The sequence below is a fragment of the Castanea sativa genome, chromosome 6, assembly GCF_040712315.1.
Source record: "Castanea sativa cultivar Marrone di Chiusa Pesio chromosome 6, ASM4071231v1".
NCBI classification, from domain to species: Eukaryota; Viridiplantae; Streptophyta; class Magnoliopsida; order Fagales; family Fagaceae; genus Castanea; species Castanea sativa.
Window position 1 is genome coordinate 44,723,582 of NC_134018.1, and position 17,877 is coordinate 44,741,458.

At 38.5% G+C, this 17,877-nt stretch overlaps 2 protein-coding genes across 5 annotated transcripts; both read left to right on the forward strand.

The window, feature by feature from the left end:
• Positions 1-309: 309 nt before the first annotated feature.
• LOC142641245 (WEB family protein At2g40480) lies at positions 310-4,016 on the forward strand. Its single transcript, XM_075815644.1, has 2 exons — positions 310-742; positions 2,099-4,016. The coding sequence occupies exons 1-2, from the start codon at positions 500-502 to the stop codon at positions 3,608-3,610; spliced, it is 1,755 nt and encodes a 584-aa protein (XP_075671759.1). The 5' UTR covers positions 310-499; the 3' UTR covers positions 3,611-4,016.
• Positions 4,017-7,760: 3,744 nt separating this feature from the next.
• Positions 7,761-10,928, forward strand: LOC142641393 (high mobility group B protein 7). Of its 4 annotated transcripts, none has more exons than XM_075815816.1 (7): positions 7,761-7,888; positions 8,018-8,197; positions 8,858-8,945; positions 9,035-9,121; positions 9,853-9,908; positions 10,219-10,303; positions 10,385-10,928. In XM_075815816.1, the coding sequence occupies exons 1-7, from the start codon at positions 7,809-7,811 to the stop codon at positions 10,532-10,534; spliced, it is 726 nt and encodes a 241-aa protein (XP_075671931.1). In that variant the 5' UTR covers positions 7,761-7,808; the 3' UTR covers positions 10,535-10,928. The 4 variants fall into 4 exon arrangements, with proteins under 4 accessions (XP_075671931.1, XP_075671930.1, XP_075671932.1 ...); XM_075815815.1 differs by having other exon boundaries at positions 10,219-10,306; positions 10,385-10,922; XM_075815817.1 differs by having other exon boundaries at positions 9,864-9,908; positions 10,219-10,306; positions 10,385-10,527.
• The last annotated feature ends 6,949 nt before the right edge of the window (positions 10,929-17,877 follow it).

Consider the following 17,877-nt stretch of genomic DNA (forward strand, 5'->3'; position numbering starts at 1 on the left):
CCAAGAAAAACACTCAATCATATCTCGTAACTACCGCGCGCTTTTCCGGTACCGCAATTTACGCACAAAATCACACACTCCTCAACAACCAAACACAGCTCAATGTGACCTACACTCGCCACGTTTCCAATCCTGATTGGCTATAATTTTCTCTCACCAACCAAATCCATCCACGTCATCGCGCTCAGCCCTCTGCAAAACCACAGGATCCCATCCCAAGAAATCCAAAAGACACAGAGAAAAAAAAAAAGGCGAACACTTTACCAACATAATCATAACACACAAACTCTCTCAATAAACGCCTTTTCCTTTTTTTTTTTTTTTTTTTCCGAATTGATGGAGGTTTCATTTCGGTTGGTCCCGAAAGTAGTGAAAAGTCTTACTCCAAACCCTGTGAAATGCCTTTATAAAACGCGTCGTTTTTGGAACACTTTTGTATTGTTAATATTAGTAAAACTAAACGCAACACTCAAAACTCTGTTTTGTTTTGGTCGGAAAAATGGCTGAAGAAGAAACAACGTTGGACTCCGCCGCCGAGGCGGTTCCTGGGACTCCGGGGATAAAGGAGATAAGGTCTGACGTGGCGGGTCACGACGGTGGAGCTCCGAGTTCGGGGATTCGGAGGTTTGGTTTGAGAGCTGAAATCGATACCTCGCCTCCTTTCGGGTCTGTCAAGGAGGCTGTGACCCGCTTTGGTGGGAGCGGGCCCTGGATGCCACTTTGCAAGCTCGGAGAAAACTATGTAAGTACTACTCTACTGTACTAGGTAGTTGCTTTGTTAGTTTTATTCTGTTAGAACTTAGAAATAACTGATTTTTTTTTTAGTACATTACATTCATGTATTTTCGAACTGTTTTTATATGTGACTAATTATTTGACAGTGTTAATATTCACGAACCGTGTTAAATCCTGAAGAAAAAAAAAAGCTTTGTTGTCAAGTAAGGTGGAATTTTCATTCAACAGGGAAAAATAAATATTGGAGTTTTGTATTTAGAAGTTGACGCATTAGTTTGTACTGTGTAACTGTTCAAAACTTATGTAATAAAATTTGTATAATTTCTAACATCAATAGTATGTTTTTTGTCAAATTTATTATAGACTACATCAACTTTTAATGTATGGTATTGGCATTTTTATTGCCACATTTGCAATTTTAGGGACAAAAAGTTTACAGCCATTTAATTTTTACTTTGTTGTCAAGCAATATTGGGTTTGATTTTTGTTGTTTAGTTCTTTAGTTCACTTAGTTTTGAGTGTAGATAATGTGTTAGTCATGCTGAGAGAACAAAGTGGGAAATGTCACTGCAAAGTATTACTATTACTTTTGTTAAAAAAAATTCAATTTGTTCTTTTTGTTACATTTTTGTACATGTGCTCCATATTTGTTCTAGGGACTTACCATAATATTCTCTGACCTGACAGTTTCCAGACTGAAAGTTGCATTAGCATATTGTGCCATAGAGATTAGAAAATGACATACATTAGCTAGGGTGTCTTCTGCCAAAAACTTGTAAATCCAAATGACAGCGAATGAGCGAAATGAAGTTAAGGAAGTAATTCTTACAACTGTTGTGTTTTTATAAGACCTTAAAGTTTCCATTTTGTCAGTACATTTTGATTGCCGAAGGGATCTTTGGAATTTTTTTATTTAAATTTTTTCCTGTTCAACAATTACTTCTTTTGACTTTACCACTTGGTCATGATTATTTCCTAAACTATTTAAATGGCAAAAACATTCTCACTGCAAATTATTTTCAAGTTAAAATTTGGATTCTTTTACATGCTTTGGAGGCTTTTGATGTCACTTGTTGGTTGTTATTCATACTTTCATAGATATCATTTGCTTTTCTGTATTGTTTCCTAGATTTTTTGCGAAACTAAACATTGAAGATGTAACACCTAAAGTTGAGGCAATAGGTCGAGAGCCAACATTGCTTAGTTCTCTCCATGTGGAGAACTTGAATTTGAATCTTCCTCCCTCCCTTTGAAGGGGATGGGGGAAAGCAAGTCAATTGGTTTTCCTGTACAAAGCTCCCCCCCCCCCCCCCCATTCTCTTGTTAGTTCACATGTGATTTAAAATAGGATTTTCATAAGCAGAATGGCATTGAGGAGTTCGACATAAAGAAAGTGGAAGAACAGGCAGCAGAGTTGGAGAAGGATCTGATTGTGAAGGAACTGGAAACACTTGATGTCCTTGAAGAACTGGGGACAACGAAAAGGATTGTTGAAGAGTTAAAGCGGCAGCTACAGAAAGAAGCATTGAAATGCTTGACGGGCCAAGACTTCCACTCAGATGAACCAATGTCAACTCCTGTTATTAAGGAAATGAACAAAGAAAATCATAGAAATATTTTCAACATCAACTACGAGCAAATGGTGGGATGTTCAAGTCCATGCCCTACATCAACTCCTGATTTGATCTTAATGGAGTTGAAGCAAGCAAAACTTAACCTTGGCAAAACTATAAGTGATCTTGGGGTGATTCAAAATTCTGTTGAATGTCTAAATAAGAAAATGATGAAAGAGAAAATTTTACTTGAGAAGACTCATGAAAGGCTAACATCAAAGTTTGCAGGGGTTTCATCTCTGGAGGAGGATCTAAGACAAATAAGAGTAAAGCCACAAATAGTGGATGAAAAAGAAATTTATAGTACTTTTGAGAACCCTCCAAATATCTCAAGGGACTTTAAATTTATGGCTGGGCAATGTAAGAGAATGGATGAAGCTGCAAGATTTGATGTTTCACAACCAATGTCTGTGAATGAGCAGACCAAGGCTAGCATGAAGACTGCTGAAATGAGGTGGGTTGCAGCTAAAAAGATGGAGGAAGCAGCTAAGGCTGCAGAAGCTGTAGCCCTTGCTGAAATCAAGGCTCTTTCAAGCAATGAGAGATTGCCAGAGTTCATACTGCCTGAGCCGGAGAAAATCACTTTTTCTTTCGAAGAGAGATCTCCTTTATGCTCCAAAGCTCAAAATGTTGATGGGTTGTCTAAGAAGAATGTAGTAGATGCCAAACTCCAAACTGATGATGGTAATATCTCTAAAATGGCTGTATTGAAGAAGTTGAAGGAAGCAACAGAAGAAGTTAAACATAGTAAGCAAGCCTTGGAGGAGGCTTTGAGCAGAGTACAAGTTGCAAATAAAAAGCAAATTGCTGTTGGAGAGGCTATCCAGAGATGGATACCAGAGCATGAACAGAAGGGACCAGCAGTGTATAACTCTATCAAGCATAATATTTTTCAACCATCAGATCACTGTCAAGTTTCTCCACTAAGTGATGTGAACAAGTCAAACCTTGTGAATGATGAGCCAAAGCCTGTTTTAAGGACGACGGTTTCAATGCGAGATATGCTAAGCAGGAAGCAAGTTCTGCCTGAAGACTATGTAGCAGAAAATCAAATAGAGAACCACACTGAAAGACAGAAGGTAGCTTTGAGTCAAATGCTTCATGCACTGAGGGAGGACCTAGCATTTCCTTCTAAAGCAGAGAAAGATGGAAATGATCATAAACAGTTCATATCACAGAGGAAGAAATTTGGGCTCATCCATATATCATTCCCTTTGACGAGGCCAAGTAAGAAAAAAACTCAAGCTTTGAACACTATGTGACAAAGTAGATTGATAAATTATGAACATTCTCATTTACTAACAGTTCCTTGATTGATGCTCCAGATTGGTCATGTGTGGTGTTTGTTTAGCCTAGGAAAAAGAAAAAAAGATTGTGCTTGTTTGTTTTTATATCTTCCATTTTTTGTAAAGGTGCTCGGTAATTTAATGATCTGTATTTGAGTGTGGACTAGAGCTGGAGAAGGTGTATTGAGATGATGATGATGAAGCTTTTACTCTTTTGATGCGTGATATTGTGATGGTTGGTGAAACAGCGTTTCTTAGCAAAACTGGTGATATATATGTAAACTTGCATATATTACACGCTTGTAATATATAATCTCTGTTGTGCCTTACGTGAATCTGTAAAAGCATGTCTTCATGATAAAAGTATATTATGATTTTTTTCTATGTGGTTCCTAGTCACTTTTGAAATATCTCTATCCACATTCCACTTTATTTATATGTAATTTATTCTAGACAGGAGCGCCTTTTTAATTTGTGCTTAATAGGATTAACTTTATAAACAAAACAAAGGGAAGATACAAATCAAGAGGGCAGGATGATTCTGAACCTTCTCCTTCTTCTAGATTGAAAACCCAGAGAGGAAGAAAAGAGATGGTTAAAGGACCCTCTGCCTTTTCCATCCTTTTGACAAAGAGCCTTTAATTGACAGAATGTTATTCTTTTTTAAGTTTCATTGACAGCTAAATGATGAAACGTCAACCGTTTTAAGTTGTCACACTTAGAATAGAGTAAGTCTAGTGAGACAAAATTTTCACAAGATAAAATGCATTGGTGTGTAATATAGGTGATTTTCATGTGAAAATGATTTTGCACAATTCATAACTTACCACCTTAGCGAGTTGTGAAACAATTGCTTTTTTTTTTTTTTAGTATTTGAAAAAAAGAAAAAAAAAATAGAGAGGTTCCTATGTTTGTTCAATATCCTTTCTCAACTAACCAATTTGTTGCAAGTCTTTACTTTTATGCAGATAGAGTCTGAGCTTGGAGCAGACTTTTGCACAAAAAGATTCTTGGGTCTTTATTAGCACTAGAGTGCCCTCACAAACAATTAACATGCCAGCTATGATTAATCCAAACCAGAAAGGGAAAGAAAATTATGATTATTGATCAATAGGCTGTAGACACCAATGGGATGCTTCATGCTTCAGGCTTTACATACAAGAACAAGAGGGTGACTAGATTTCACCTAATTAACATCATAAATTCACTATTTGACATCATCCTCCATATCATAGTTATTATTGTTATATATTAGTGTTAATATTTACACTTTTAAATACTAGTAGAATGGAAGCCATGGTACTACCGAGGAAGTTTCACGCACATTTACACTTAAATTAGGCTAGAGTAAAATTCTATCTTGTATAAAAAAAAATAAATAAAAGAATGGAAGCCATGGTAAAGTGCACTACAATGCTATATCCACTTACCACTTTAGTAGGATTAATTAGTATATGAGTTAATTTATGATTAGGAAAGTGGATTTAAAACTTTTTTTTTTATATAGATAAACTTGAATCTGTGTTAACTTCATGATGATTACCTAAAGATCAATTCCCTTTTATCTTTAGGGTAAGACTCTAAGCTACCTTAGAAAGTATCTTAGGATACCATTGCATGGAGTGCTCTTCTCTCATTTGGTGGCTCCACGTGCCCATGGAACCAACTTATTTATAAGAGGGAATGCTCTTGGAAACAGTCTCTTAAGATAATCTTTTGCTAATTGAGGGGTTAGAACTTAGAAGTTAGAATACTCTTTCTAGAGTCTATTTGAACTTACATCTTTAAAATATTCATCTAGTTGAAACTAAAAACTTTTTGTTAAAAGTACTATAAATAAAGCTAAAAGGTAGTTAAAATAGTATAATGAGATCCATGAATAATCTCAAAAAGTACAATGAGACCTATGAATAATAGAAAAATAAGCTGAATAGTAGTAAAAATAAGCTAAAGATCTGTTTGGGATTCACTTATATTGCTAAAACAAAAAACTTTTTGCTGAAAGTACTGTAAATAAAGTTAAGAGTTAGCTGAAATAGTATAGTACCAAAAAATGCAGTAGGACTCATGAATAATAATAATAAAAAAGCTAAATAGTAAAATAAATAGACAAAAATAATTTTTGTCAAAAGGACACTAATAAATAGTTAAAAAAAACTAACTTTTTAAGCTAATTTCCAATTGCAATCTCAGCAAAAAAATTTGATGTACAAAAATATTAATTTTCCTTGAAAATTTTAGTAAACACTCATGATCCCATGCTTGTGAATCTGAACAATTAATATCCTTCCTAGTTCCTACTACAGTCTTCAAATACCACCTTTAACCTCTATGATTATAGCTTAAAATAAGGGTTATAGAAGTGTTATCATATAGAATTTTTTAGTCCCCAATGTTATGTGGAATCTAATCTGTACCTCAACCTCCTTACATTATTTCTCCGTTTGGCACAAACCCAAGTTAGCATCAATCCGAATCACTACTTTGAATCCCAAAAACACCCTTAATTACAAAGAGAAAGTACCAATAATCAAGGGTGTTTTAGACATTTCGGATGATCCACATCTCATGGTCTCACAGCCCAAGCAATACGACGCAACTATCAAATACACAGTACAGACTAGTACACACACTGATCTAGGAAGGGATGTCTTTCTCCTACTGTTGACGTGTTTGCTAGTGCACTTTTAAGCCAGAAATTTTTCGACACGTGTCCCGCATTTTCCAAATTTTCTTTTGCGTGTCAACGCTTGGTTGGTTCAGAATTTTTTTATATTAAATCTGATCAATGTGCGCCATTAGCTTTTGCCTAATTTTGGGATTTACCGCGGAAAAATAAATAAAACATTTCCCGCGCAAAAAACTGCTTAGCCTTGTGATAACATGCGCCGGGTGCCCAAATTAGTTTTGTAATTTGCAAGGGTTAAAATAAGAGATTTAAGATTTAATCTCCGCCTGCACTGAAAATCAATTAGTGTCTTAATCATGATAAAGAGTTAAGAATGAACTTCATAAATTAAAACTCTCTAAAAAAAGTTTTGTAATTTTTCAAAGAGTATGGCTTGGGTCTTACAGAGTAATGACTTGTTAAGATGTGGATGCATAGTTCATTTTAGGTGTTAAAGTCATTTACATGAATCTCAATTATTCAAATATGTTACTTATTTAAGTTGATGTGAAATTTACTTATACCTTTAGATAAGAAATCATTAAAATGTAAACATAAAGAACGATAAAATCATGTATTTTTACCCATAAACAAACATTTTTTTTATAATAATTATTACTGGCTTATATAATTTATAGTTTATTTCTCTTATGCTTTCTAGTTGAAAGTTCTAAGTTATTCCCATTGAGCAAGTTAGATTTAGCTCATCTTATCATCCCAACAAGGCTACGCCTAGTACTCTGCCTATCAAATTGAAATTTTTTGAAAACATCCTTCCTTAAAACAATCAACATAAATGAGTTTGGAGCCAAAAATTTATATGCACAAAACTTAGATACTCTTATGTGACTAATTGATCAACTCACTTCCTTATGTATAATTATTAACTTCAAGATAGAATAATAAAATTTCAACCAACAAAAAGTAAAGAAAATTGTAATTACTCATTTTATATTGGAAATGGTTTTGCTCTGTACAAGACTTGTATATAGCAATTGTCACTTAATGATTTATGTGTCAACAAATAGAAAGCAATATGTATCCAAGGGTCATGTACAACAATGCACATGATTAGGTAGATACTTAGGTTTTTTTTTTTTTTTTTTGTTACTATATAACCCATTATGCAGCAATTACTGCATACAAATCATGATTTTTTAGTAGAGTTATAGTGTGCATTTATGTTAGAATTTCTTTCTCTTTCTTGTGTGTGTGATTGTTTCTAGAAAAAAGTATGCAGCAAAATTTTTCCTTCTATATTTGGCAACAATATATATATTTTAAAGAAGCGTGCAAGATACTAATAGACTAGTGGTAAGATATTTATGGCAGGCTTAAAATTGGGCGCAAGTTAGCAAGACCGAATTAAAAAAAAAAAAAAAATTTGGAAAAAGAAGAAGAGAGAGGTTAAATGGGAGCCCCATTGAAAAAGAAAAGAAAAAAAAAAAGAAGCTAAAAGGTTGAAGCTAGAAGCTGTAGTGGCATAAAGCAGAAATTTAAACTCAAATGGTGTATCCAACAGCTAGAACTCGGAAAAGGGTTCACGCAGTTCTCCGTGCCCCTGATGGAAGCGCCTTTCAGAAATGGTAATCCGATTACACCATGCACATGCACACACACACACACACAAACGTGCATACACATACAATGTTTCTTTTGTGTTATTGGGTTTCCTTTAGTTTTTGTTACTATGTTTTAAGATGAATTTGTGGCAGTGAAAGTTGTGGAGTTTCGATAGCAATCGCTTTGGCTGACATGCACGAGTGTGAAACTGAGAAGGAGTTGGCGGTGAAGAGGTTTAGAGGTGTATGTGGGAGGCAAAGCGTTGTGACGGAGTCGCAGTCACAGTCACACACCATTGGGGAGCAACCCAGGTCGCCTTTTCGGCTTTTCATGTAAATTCTCTTCTTTGATTTGCTCCTAATGTAGTTTCATTATTTGTATTCCAGGGTAGATTTTATTTTTATAGAGGTGCAACGAATTAATTTTATAACTTCAAAAGGAAATACCTTGGGGATTTTGGATTTAAACAGTACTAAATTAAACGCCATAGTTTCAAAAGTAGTAAATCAAATCATGAGGCTTTACCACCACACACACTTAGTGCGACTTGGAGTGTGGGGGTAAGGGCTGGTTTCAAGTCTTCAGAAGGGAAACTCTAACACTTAGATTATTCTAGAATAGAATTCTATCTTGTATAAAAAAAAAAAAAAAATCATGAGACTTTAAAAAGTAACGAATTAAATCCCGAGTTTAAAAAGTATTTTGAAGTGTCCATTATAGGTTGATATTTTAGGTAGAGTTGTGTTTATGCCATGTGGAATGTGTTTGAATGTTGAAGAACACCTTTCGGTTGCTGGGCAATTAGGATAAAAGAAAGAAAAATATTTGGAGTTTGATGCTTTAAATGGCATTTATTTTACAAGTTGGAAATGCAGATTGCAGCTCATCAAAATCAAATAATTGCATTGTGAATTGTTTGGAATTTCTGTGAAAGATTGGAGTGTATTTGTTTTGGGAGTAGATTATGAATTTTTTTCTGGTGGGTTTGACAGGGAAAACTTTCTGAAGACCTGCAAGGGTAGAAATTTGATTAGCATTGATCAAGCTGGGTTTGACATTTGGAAGAACATGTCCAAGGAGGTGAAGTTCTTTAAGTTTCTGACGTAGACTAATCTAATTGCTATATATTCATTTTTTGGATGAATAATTTAATCATACGTGTGTTTCAGGAGAGGGAACCGTACATCATTGAAGCTAAAAGGGTCAACTCTTCTTACATGAAAGCTTTGCTTGGAGAAGTTAACAATATGCAAGAGGTAATTCAGTAATAATGGACCTCAATGTTGGGAATTGATAAACTCCATGCTTGTTGGATGGAAATAGTTTATTCGAATTGTACAACCAGTTCAGAACTTCAGATTCAAGGCTTATAAGTCTAGTTCAAGTTTTACGTGACTTGGGTCCTAGTATAAAACTTGAGAATAGAGCTACAAATGTATATTGGGCATGGCATTGCTTTTTTTTTATCATTCTTTCTAGGCATTTTTCTCTCTTTCTTAATTTTTATTGCTGTTGGGATGTTATGTGTTATTTGTAATAAGCAATGTTCTTTGGTGCATTGGTTTTCGTAGGGACTGTGTTTAGTTTATTACTTCAGTATGTTTAAGCAGGAGATTATGATACATTTGTTCGATTTTACTCAAACTTTTCTTGATGGCCAGAACTAGAAGGTGATACCCAGTTATGTATGATGATACTGTTCATGAATAGCTAAGAGATGTGCTTCGGAAAACCCTGACCTGTCAAGCTTCATTCTCACAATGTTGTGTTATTCATAATATCTTAAACATCATTTTAATACATGATTCTCTAGTTTCAACAATTACAAATCAGTAATTACATAATAGCCTCTTTTTCTATATTGAGCCTAATTCCTCCTATTTCCTATGCCCTAATCTAGTAATTTTTGTATCCCCTATTATCTTCAATAAGAAAAGACTGGCTTCTTTCTTCCAATATGAGGCTTCCAGGGTCTGAATGATGACAGATTGATTGCAGGTCAATGATGAGGCAGATTCAGCAATGGTTGGGAAGTTTGATCAGGTTTGTCTACTTCAAAACGTTAAGAGTTAGATTGTTTTCTTTATCTCTGTAATTTCTTTATATTAGTTTGCACAATTGTGCATATTTATTATTTGAGACTATCACAATTGATGCAGGAGCATAAAGACAAATATATTTCAATTAGTAGTCTATATAAACGCCCTTGTACTCTTACAGAGATAAATTTACAACGTGTAAAATTTCATTTAGAATATTTCCAATGCATTGTCTTGACTCTGGCCAGCCTAGGTGCAGAATCCTAGGTTTATTTTATTGTTCTGTTCTTGCTGATTTTTTTCTATGTCAACAGTTCTATGAAGGCTATGAAGACTATGAGAACTGTTATAGCTCTGAAAGTTTTCCATCTTGGGAAACTGAGATCTTTGACCCCTACGGTGGTACTTCTCTTTCTCTCTTTTTCTGCATTATGGTCTTTACCTCTATCTACTAATATTGCTACCTTCTTTCTTCTGCAGTGCCCTACTAATTTCCTGAACTTCATGAAGCAAATGGTGGAATCATGGGTCATTGAGAAATCTGACTTAAGTTCAAGTTTGCACGTGAAGGTCCCCTTGTCAAAACTTTGGGTTAAGGGGGCCAATCAATTGGCAATGGTGAAAATATAGATGCTAACAGAATTTTTACCATTACCTATGTTCTCAAGGCAAGTCATTTGGCTATTGTATAGTTCACTAGGGGTTTTGGATTCTAACCAGTATGTAGATATTTTCCTTAGTAGTGTTTGGAAGGTTTCGTATCTAGGTATTTTTGCTCTAATTATATTACTTGAGATAGTGACGGAGCTTGATACCTCATAGAAAGCATTTTGTCCAGGTTTATGTTTTGAAATGTTCCCTTAGATGCAAGGTGATGCATTGAAGCTATTCTGTTTTGAACTCGTAATTCCTTTTAATTGAAGTGCTTGTCCCACACGATTAGATTATGGAAAGCATGGCTTCTTGGATCCTGCTATGCCATGCACAGCTTGTGGAGTATGGAGTAGTAAGATATTGGACAATAAAGGGTTGTGCTAGAATGAACCGAACATGTAACCTTTTTCAAAGACTTTCTTTTCTTTTGCATTTTAAGAGATTCTTTAAGAGTTTGAGATACAATCATGGAAATTTCTGTACATCAAATACCATCGATTCACAAAACCAAGAGAAATCCCAACTCCCTAGTTTATTGGTCATTGGTGTCATCAGGTCCGGTAAGGCAGGTGGCTCAACAGGTTGAGAAGATAAGGGAACAAATGATGTGATCGGTCAAGGCTCATAAGGATCATCAGCATAACCTTGAAAGATCCGAAAAACTTGTGACATCGTTGACTTTTAATATTCCAATCGATTGGTCAGCCTGTTAATCTTTGACTCCAAATGTTCCAATCGATTGGTGAGCCTGATAATCTCTGACTCATAATGTTCTAATTGATTGGTCAACCTGTTAATCTTCGACTCGTAATGTTCCAATCGATTGGTCAGTCTGTTAATCTTCGACTCATAATGTTCCAATTGATTGGTCAGTCTGCTGTTCTCCATCATCAATGGTTGTAAACTTGTAATTGATCTAGCAGTCTCTCCTCAATCTGTTGAGGTGTGCACCCTTGAGTGAGCAGGTCATGCGGCCTGCTGATTTCCCGCTCTCTTACCTAGCAACCTGGACCTTGGGGTTGAAATGAAGTCATCATCATCATCCTTGTCCCCCTTAGCCACCACCACATTCAACCAAGGCTGCACAGGTTGGGGAACAAGAAGCGGATTGGATGAGAAGTTTGAAATAGGTATAGGCACTTCCCCACACACAGGGTGACTCCCATCTCCAAAGCCAAAAACCTATACAAAGGTAAAAAGTTCAATCACAAGTAAATATAAACCAAATATCAGGAAAGGAACACTCCAAAGCATAATTTGTAGAGCCATAATCTAATAAGGCATCCACTGAATTAGTTGAAGTATTGTTAAATCTCAAGACACTATACAAAGTAGTGGCATGGTATGTTAAATCCAATTCCTCATTCACATTTTTTGTAGGTCTCCCCAAGGGTCTTAAAACTACGATGCTAATGACACGTTTTCCTTTGTCTTCGACAACATATTGATAATTAGATTCCTCTGGATGTGGGGACATGCCAGACAATACAAAACAAAAGAATCCATTCCCTAAGTGAAGCAAGCTTGACGAGGACATCACCTGTGGAGGAAAATTACAAGTAGCATCCATATCCATACTCATCTCGTTTGCGTAATTTGCAGCCATCTTGCTCTCCCTCTCCATTCTTTTCTCTCTCTTTTCTTTTTCTTTGTCTTCTCCTCCCTGATTCTCAGCTAATGGGAATTTTAATGCACACACGTGGGTCATCCTCCCGTCAGAACATCCATAAAGAAAACTGTCTACATAGTCAATCCTGCCAGAGAAAAGAGGATGAGGAAAAGGGAAGGGATGGAGGGTTAAGTATTTAATCCATTGATGTGTATCTGTTGGGGGATTTCACCAAGTCAAGGAGTAATAATGAAAGAACAAGATGAACACATCAAGCAAATAGAAATTAGTGATTGACTTGGAGTCATAATTGAATGTTATCCTTAGACAATATTTGTCCCTGATGATGCCGAAAAAATCACCAGTGAATTGCAAGCACTCCTCAAACCAAAGCAATACCTGCGAAAAGAAAATAGAGAACCTAAAAGAGAGCACCGGTGTGGTGCCGGCCAAAAACCCTCCGAATGTCAAGTTAGAATCTTGTTTCTTCAACCCTAGAATGCCAGAGTTAAGAATATTGTGCGTACCTTAGAATCTAGGGTTTTTGGGGTATTTATATTGGGTAGAATTGCCTTTCCCTTTGGGATACAACTTCCTTATCAAGTTCCTTTCCATATAGGAGTTTTCTCAATCGTGTGCCGCAAGAAGTCCAAGTATACACGCTTGCGTGAAGATAAAGCAAAATTCGATTTAAACATATCAAATGACTGGCAAACTGGGATCTGCAATTAATTCATCTATGACGGATACTCAGCAAAATCGAACCGCCATATTCGCATCGTCTACGGTGTTGATCCGTCTACATATTATCCGTCCCTTCAAGTTCAACGGAAAGACTCGTCTCCTATTTTTATCCCCTTCAGTTGCCCCCTTCAGTCCTTGGATCCGTCTTTGAAATCTGACGGATTCGTGGACTGACTCAAAGCAATGTATTGAGATAGGACGATCTTCATGTACCATGACGGATTGACACGTGGACTGCATTTCTGGCGTAGGACACGTGGTCTTTATGGATTGGCTGTTCCCCCAAAACAAGGCGTCGCTTCGTATTCCGTGCCCTTCATTCTATAAAAGCCAGCCATTTCTCCCTTCATTTTCTCTTCCTATCAAAAATTTGTGAGCAAAACGCAATCGTCATAGCTATCGTGTCTTCTTGTCGTTCAGCAGATCTATCCGTCGTTCCTCGTTAGAAGCCATCTCGATCCGGTATGTACTCCAAACCTTTCTCCGTCTTTCTTTTTATTTCATTATTTTACATATATGCGCTTTCTTTAGATCCGTTGGTGTCTTAGGTTATACCGTCATAAATGTAGGTAATGTCTAGTGCGTCAAGTAACCAGTCGTTTGTCCGCGAGGGGGCGGGCTACGATGAAAGGTTCCCGTCAGGTCCAAGAGATCCTGACACTTCAAGTGAAGAGAGGAATCCGTCCAGTACCTCTTCTTCCCTTGATGGTGGTCTGGAGACGGAGAGTTCAGAGTCGTCCAGTAGTAGCTTAGACGGTGTGGATCCCCCCGTCCAATCAGTGATTGGCCCAGATGGCCTTAGAGAGTTCGTCATGCTGCCTCTTTGGACAGTAAATGACTTTAGGTCATCTATGACCGAATCTCATCTCAACACTGTTAGGACCAAGTATCAAATACCAGATAACATCCGTCTACGTCTTCCCGAAAAATGTTACTATAGAGGGGTAGACGGTGTTGGGATCTACGAGCAAGCCTTAAAGGCGGGGCTCAGATTTCCCTTAAGTTCTCTCCACCGTCGTCTTCTTCAGTACCTTGGCCTGTCTGTCACCCAAATCTCCCCAAACGCCTGGAGGGTGTTTATTGGGGTAGAAGTTTTATATGGGGCAATGTCTGACGGTGCCCGAAGGTTGATGGTGGAAGAATTCTTCCACTGTTATCGTCCAGCAGAGATCGTCAAGTTAAAGGGGATGTATAGCTTTGCTGCAAGAAGCCCATTATTGAGGCTCGTCAGTGATACTCCAGACTCAAATAGAGATTGGAAGAGTCGTTACTTCTTTTTGGAAGGGGCGAATGGATGTGTCGTCCAGGGGATAGAACTTACATGCCCGTCGACACTACATGGGGCATAATGCCTCCGTCGGGTATGCATTCCTTTTGTTTCCGTCCAGTTGATCTTTGAAAGTTTGTTTATTCTTTAAAATCTAACCGTCTTTTGTTGCAGCTCGGGACCGTCCACAAGTTGACTTAGAGTAATGGAGTTTTTTGGAGAAAATTTTTAACAAGACGAAACTGCAAGAGAGGACTTGGGCTCAACTCGTCACCCTTGATACTCTACATTGGTATTGTGACGGACCCGAACCTTCATCCACCGCCCGTCAATACGATAACAGGGTCCGAAAACATATGTTCGTCGAAACTCTATCCGTCTTCCTTAAGTGTGTGTATATATATATATATATATATATATATTTACCCTTGCCTTTCTCATCCGTCTTTGATTTACAAAGATGGACGCCGCCAAGAGGAGAGCCTTCATTAAACAACAGGCCGCAAAGAAAAAACAGGAGGTGGGTCAATCAAAGGGGACGGTCCCACCTGTACCGTCAAAGCGAACTCAAGAAAAAACGGACCATCCTCCAAAGAAGCAAAAGACCACGCCTGAACCCGTCGTGGCATTGGAGGCAGGGAAATCGCCCGTCAAGCATGGAAAGGGCAAAGGCTTGATGAAGGGTCCAGTACCCACCGGGGAGAAACCACCCGTTCTCTTTCGGGAGGATTCAAGTTACGCCCTTGAGAAGCTATCGTCTATCCTGACGGCCGATGACTACGAAGACCTCGGCAATCATGCGACAGAGGCGATGGGAGAGACGGGCCTCTTCACCATTGCACAGGTAATTTTAAATCCATCTTCTGGTTCCGTCAAGTTCTTTTTATCCGTCATTAAGATGGCGTTTGTATTCCTAGGCAATGCTGATGATGAAAGGGTTATTTGGCCGTTGTCTCAATCACGAAACGACCATGGACCGTCTGAGGAAGAAGAACAAGACGATGGAGGATGAGCTTCACGACCTGAAGACCCATAAGATCAATATGGACAGAAAGCTCAAATGCTCGAAGCAGGTCAAGGGTGAAGTTGAAAAGGAGAATGAGCAATTGCGCTAGATTTTGAAGGACAAGGAGAAGGAGCTGACGGACACAAAAGCAAAACTCCAGGATGCAAAAGAGATAGTCGTCCAGGAGTATCGCGACTCCGACCTTCTTCTGGCGGAGCTTGGGAGCTCCTTTGCTGACGGATTCGACGACGCCATCCGTCAGGTTAAGTCGTCGTATCCCGATCTGGACGTATCCCATATCTCGATTGAAGCTCAAGGGCAAACACTTGCACAGTCCGTCCGTTCAGAAAGCACAGACGAAGTGTTTGCCGTCACTGCTCCAACCGACGGGGGTGAAGCTCTTCCTCCAAGTCAACCAAACGACGGCCAGATGATTGAGAACCCTTCTCCAAAGAATTAGTTTTTTTATTATTATTTTTTTTTAAAGAATTCTTACAGTTTTAAGCAAACTTGTTGAACCGTCGTTTGTACTCGTACAATTTAACTCGTTTAATCTTTATTTGCCTATTGACTTGCTCATTATCCGTCGCACATTATATGCATATTTATCTTAGTTAAACAACCCGTCTGCTGTGAAGAATTGTATATGTCTGTCCTTTCTTTGGACTTTACTTTCAGATGTATTTTTCGAGACCCGTCCACTTTGTGGACTTTAAAGTTTTCATTGTTTGAGACGGTCCGTCCACATTGTGGACTTGTGGGATTCATCCTTTGGATGATCCGTCCACTTTTGTGGACTGGTAGGGTTTCATCTTTTTGTGATCCGTCCAATTTATGGACTTGTAGGGTTTCATCTGAACCGTCCACTTTTAGGACTCGTAGAATTTTCATCCGTTGGATGAACCATCCACTTTTTGGACTCGTAGAATTTTCATCCGTTGGATGATTCGTCCACTTTGTGGACTAGTAGGATTTTTATCCGTTCACTTTGTGGACTTGGAGAATTTTCATCCTTTGGATGATCCGTCCACTTTGTGGACTAGTAGAATTTTTTCATCCTTTGGATGATCCGTCCACTTTGGACTTGTATGTTTTCATCCCTTTGGGATGGTCCGTCCACTTTGTGGATCAGTAGAATTTTCATCCTTTGGATGATCCGTCTACTTTGTGGACTTGTAGGTTTTAATCCCTTTGGGATGGTCTGTCCACTTTGTGGATCAGTAGAATTTTCATCCTTTGGATGATCCGTCCACTTTGTGGACTTGTAGGTTTTCATCCCTCTGGGGTGGTCCGTCCACTTTGGGGATTAATAGAATTTTCATCCTTTGGATGATCCGTCCACTTTGTGGACTTGTAGGTTTTCATCCCTTTGGGATGGTCCGTCCACTTTGGGGATTAGTAGAATTTTTAACACCATGCATATAAAAATTCCTCTCACTATATCAGTTCAACAGACGAAATTGTTTATGGAAAAAACTTGGGTTCTAGTAAGTAAAAACTATGAATGTTTAAAATTAAACTGAAAATAAGGTGGTAGATATTGTCTTATGACTGCCGCACTATTGGTAGTACTTCCTTAGGTGCTCCGTGTTCCAGGGATGGCCCAACTTTCTTCTGTCTAACGTCTCCAAGTAGTACGTTCCTTTCCTATGCCATGAGATAATTCTGTATGGGCCTTCCCAGTTAGGACCCAGCTTTCCATGGGATGCATCCTTCGTCGCGCCAAGCACTTTTCGTAATACCAGATCTCCCACCTTGAAGTCCCGGTGCCGGACCTTGGAGTTGTAGTGTTTTGCCATCATGTCCTGGTACCGCGCTAGTCTCTATGCCGCTGCTGCCCTGACCTCATCCACAAGGTCAAGCTCTAGACGCAACGCTTCATTATTCTTGCTCTCGTCATAGCTTTCCACGCGGTAGCTCGTTAGTCCCACTTCTGCTGGTATGAGAGCCTCAGTACCATACGCTAATCGAAACGGTGTCTCTCCTGTTGGCGTTCTTACTGTTGTTCGGTACGCCCACAGAACACTTGGTAGTACGTCCGGCCATATACCCTTTGCTCCCTCGAGCCGGGTCTTGATAATCTTTAACAAGGACCGGTTCATGACCTCAACTTGTCCTTTGGCCTGTGGGTGGGCGGGTGACGAGTAGTGATTTTTGATTCCTAGCTGAGAACAGAAGTCCCGGAATGCATCATTGTCGAATTGCTTCCCGTTGTTTGAAACGAGCACTCTTGGAATCCCATATCGGCAAATTATACTTCTCCATACAAAGCTGCGAATGTTTTTCTCCGTGATGGTAGCAAGAGCTTCTGCTTCCACCCACTTGGTGAAGTAGTCAATACCAACCACTAAGAACTTCAGTTGTCTTGCTGCTATTGGAAATGGACCCATGATGTCCAATCCCCATTGTGCGAACGGCCACGGAGCCGTCATAGGTGTGAGCTCCTCCGTTGGCCGTCTAATGAGATTGCCAAACCGTTGACACTTATCGCAGGCTCTAACGTACACATGGGCATCATTTTGCATTGTCGGCCAGTAATATCCTGTTCGGAGTAGCTTGTGCACCAGAGACCTTGATCCCGAGTGGTTTCCACAAATTCCTTCATGAACTTCCTTCATCACGTAGTTAGCTTCCTCACGGCCAAGGCATCTTAGATATGGTCGGGAGAATCCTCTTTTGTAGAGTACGTCTTT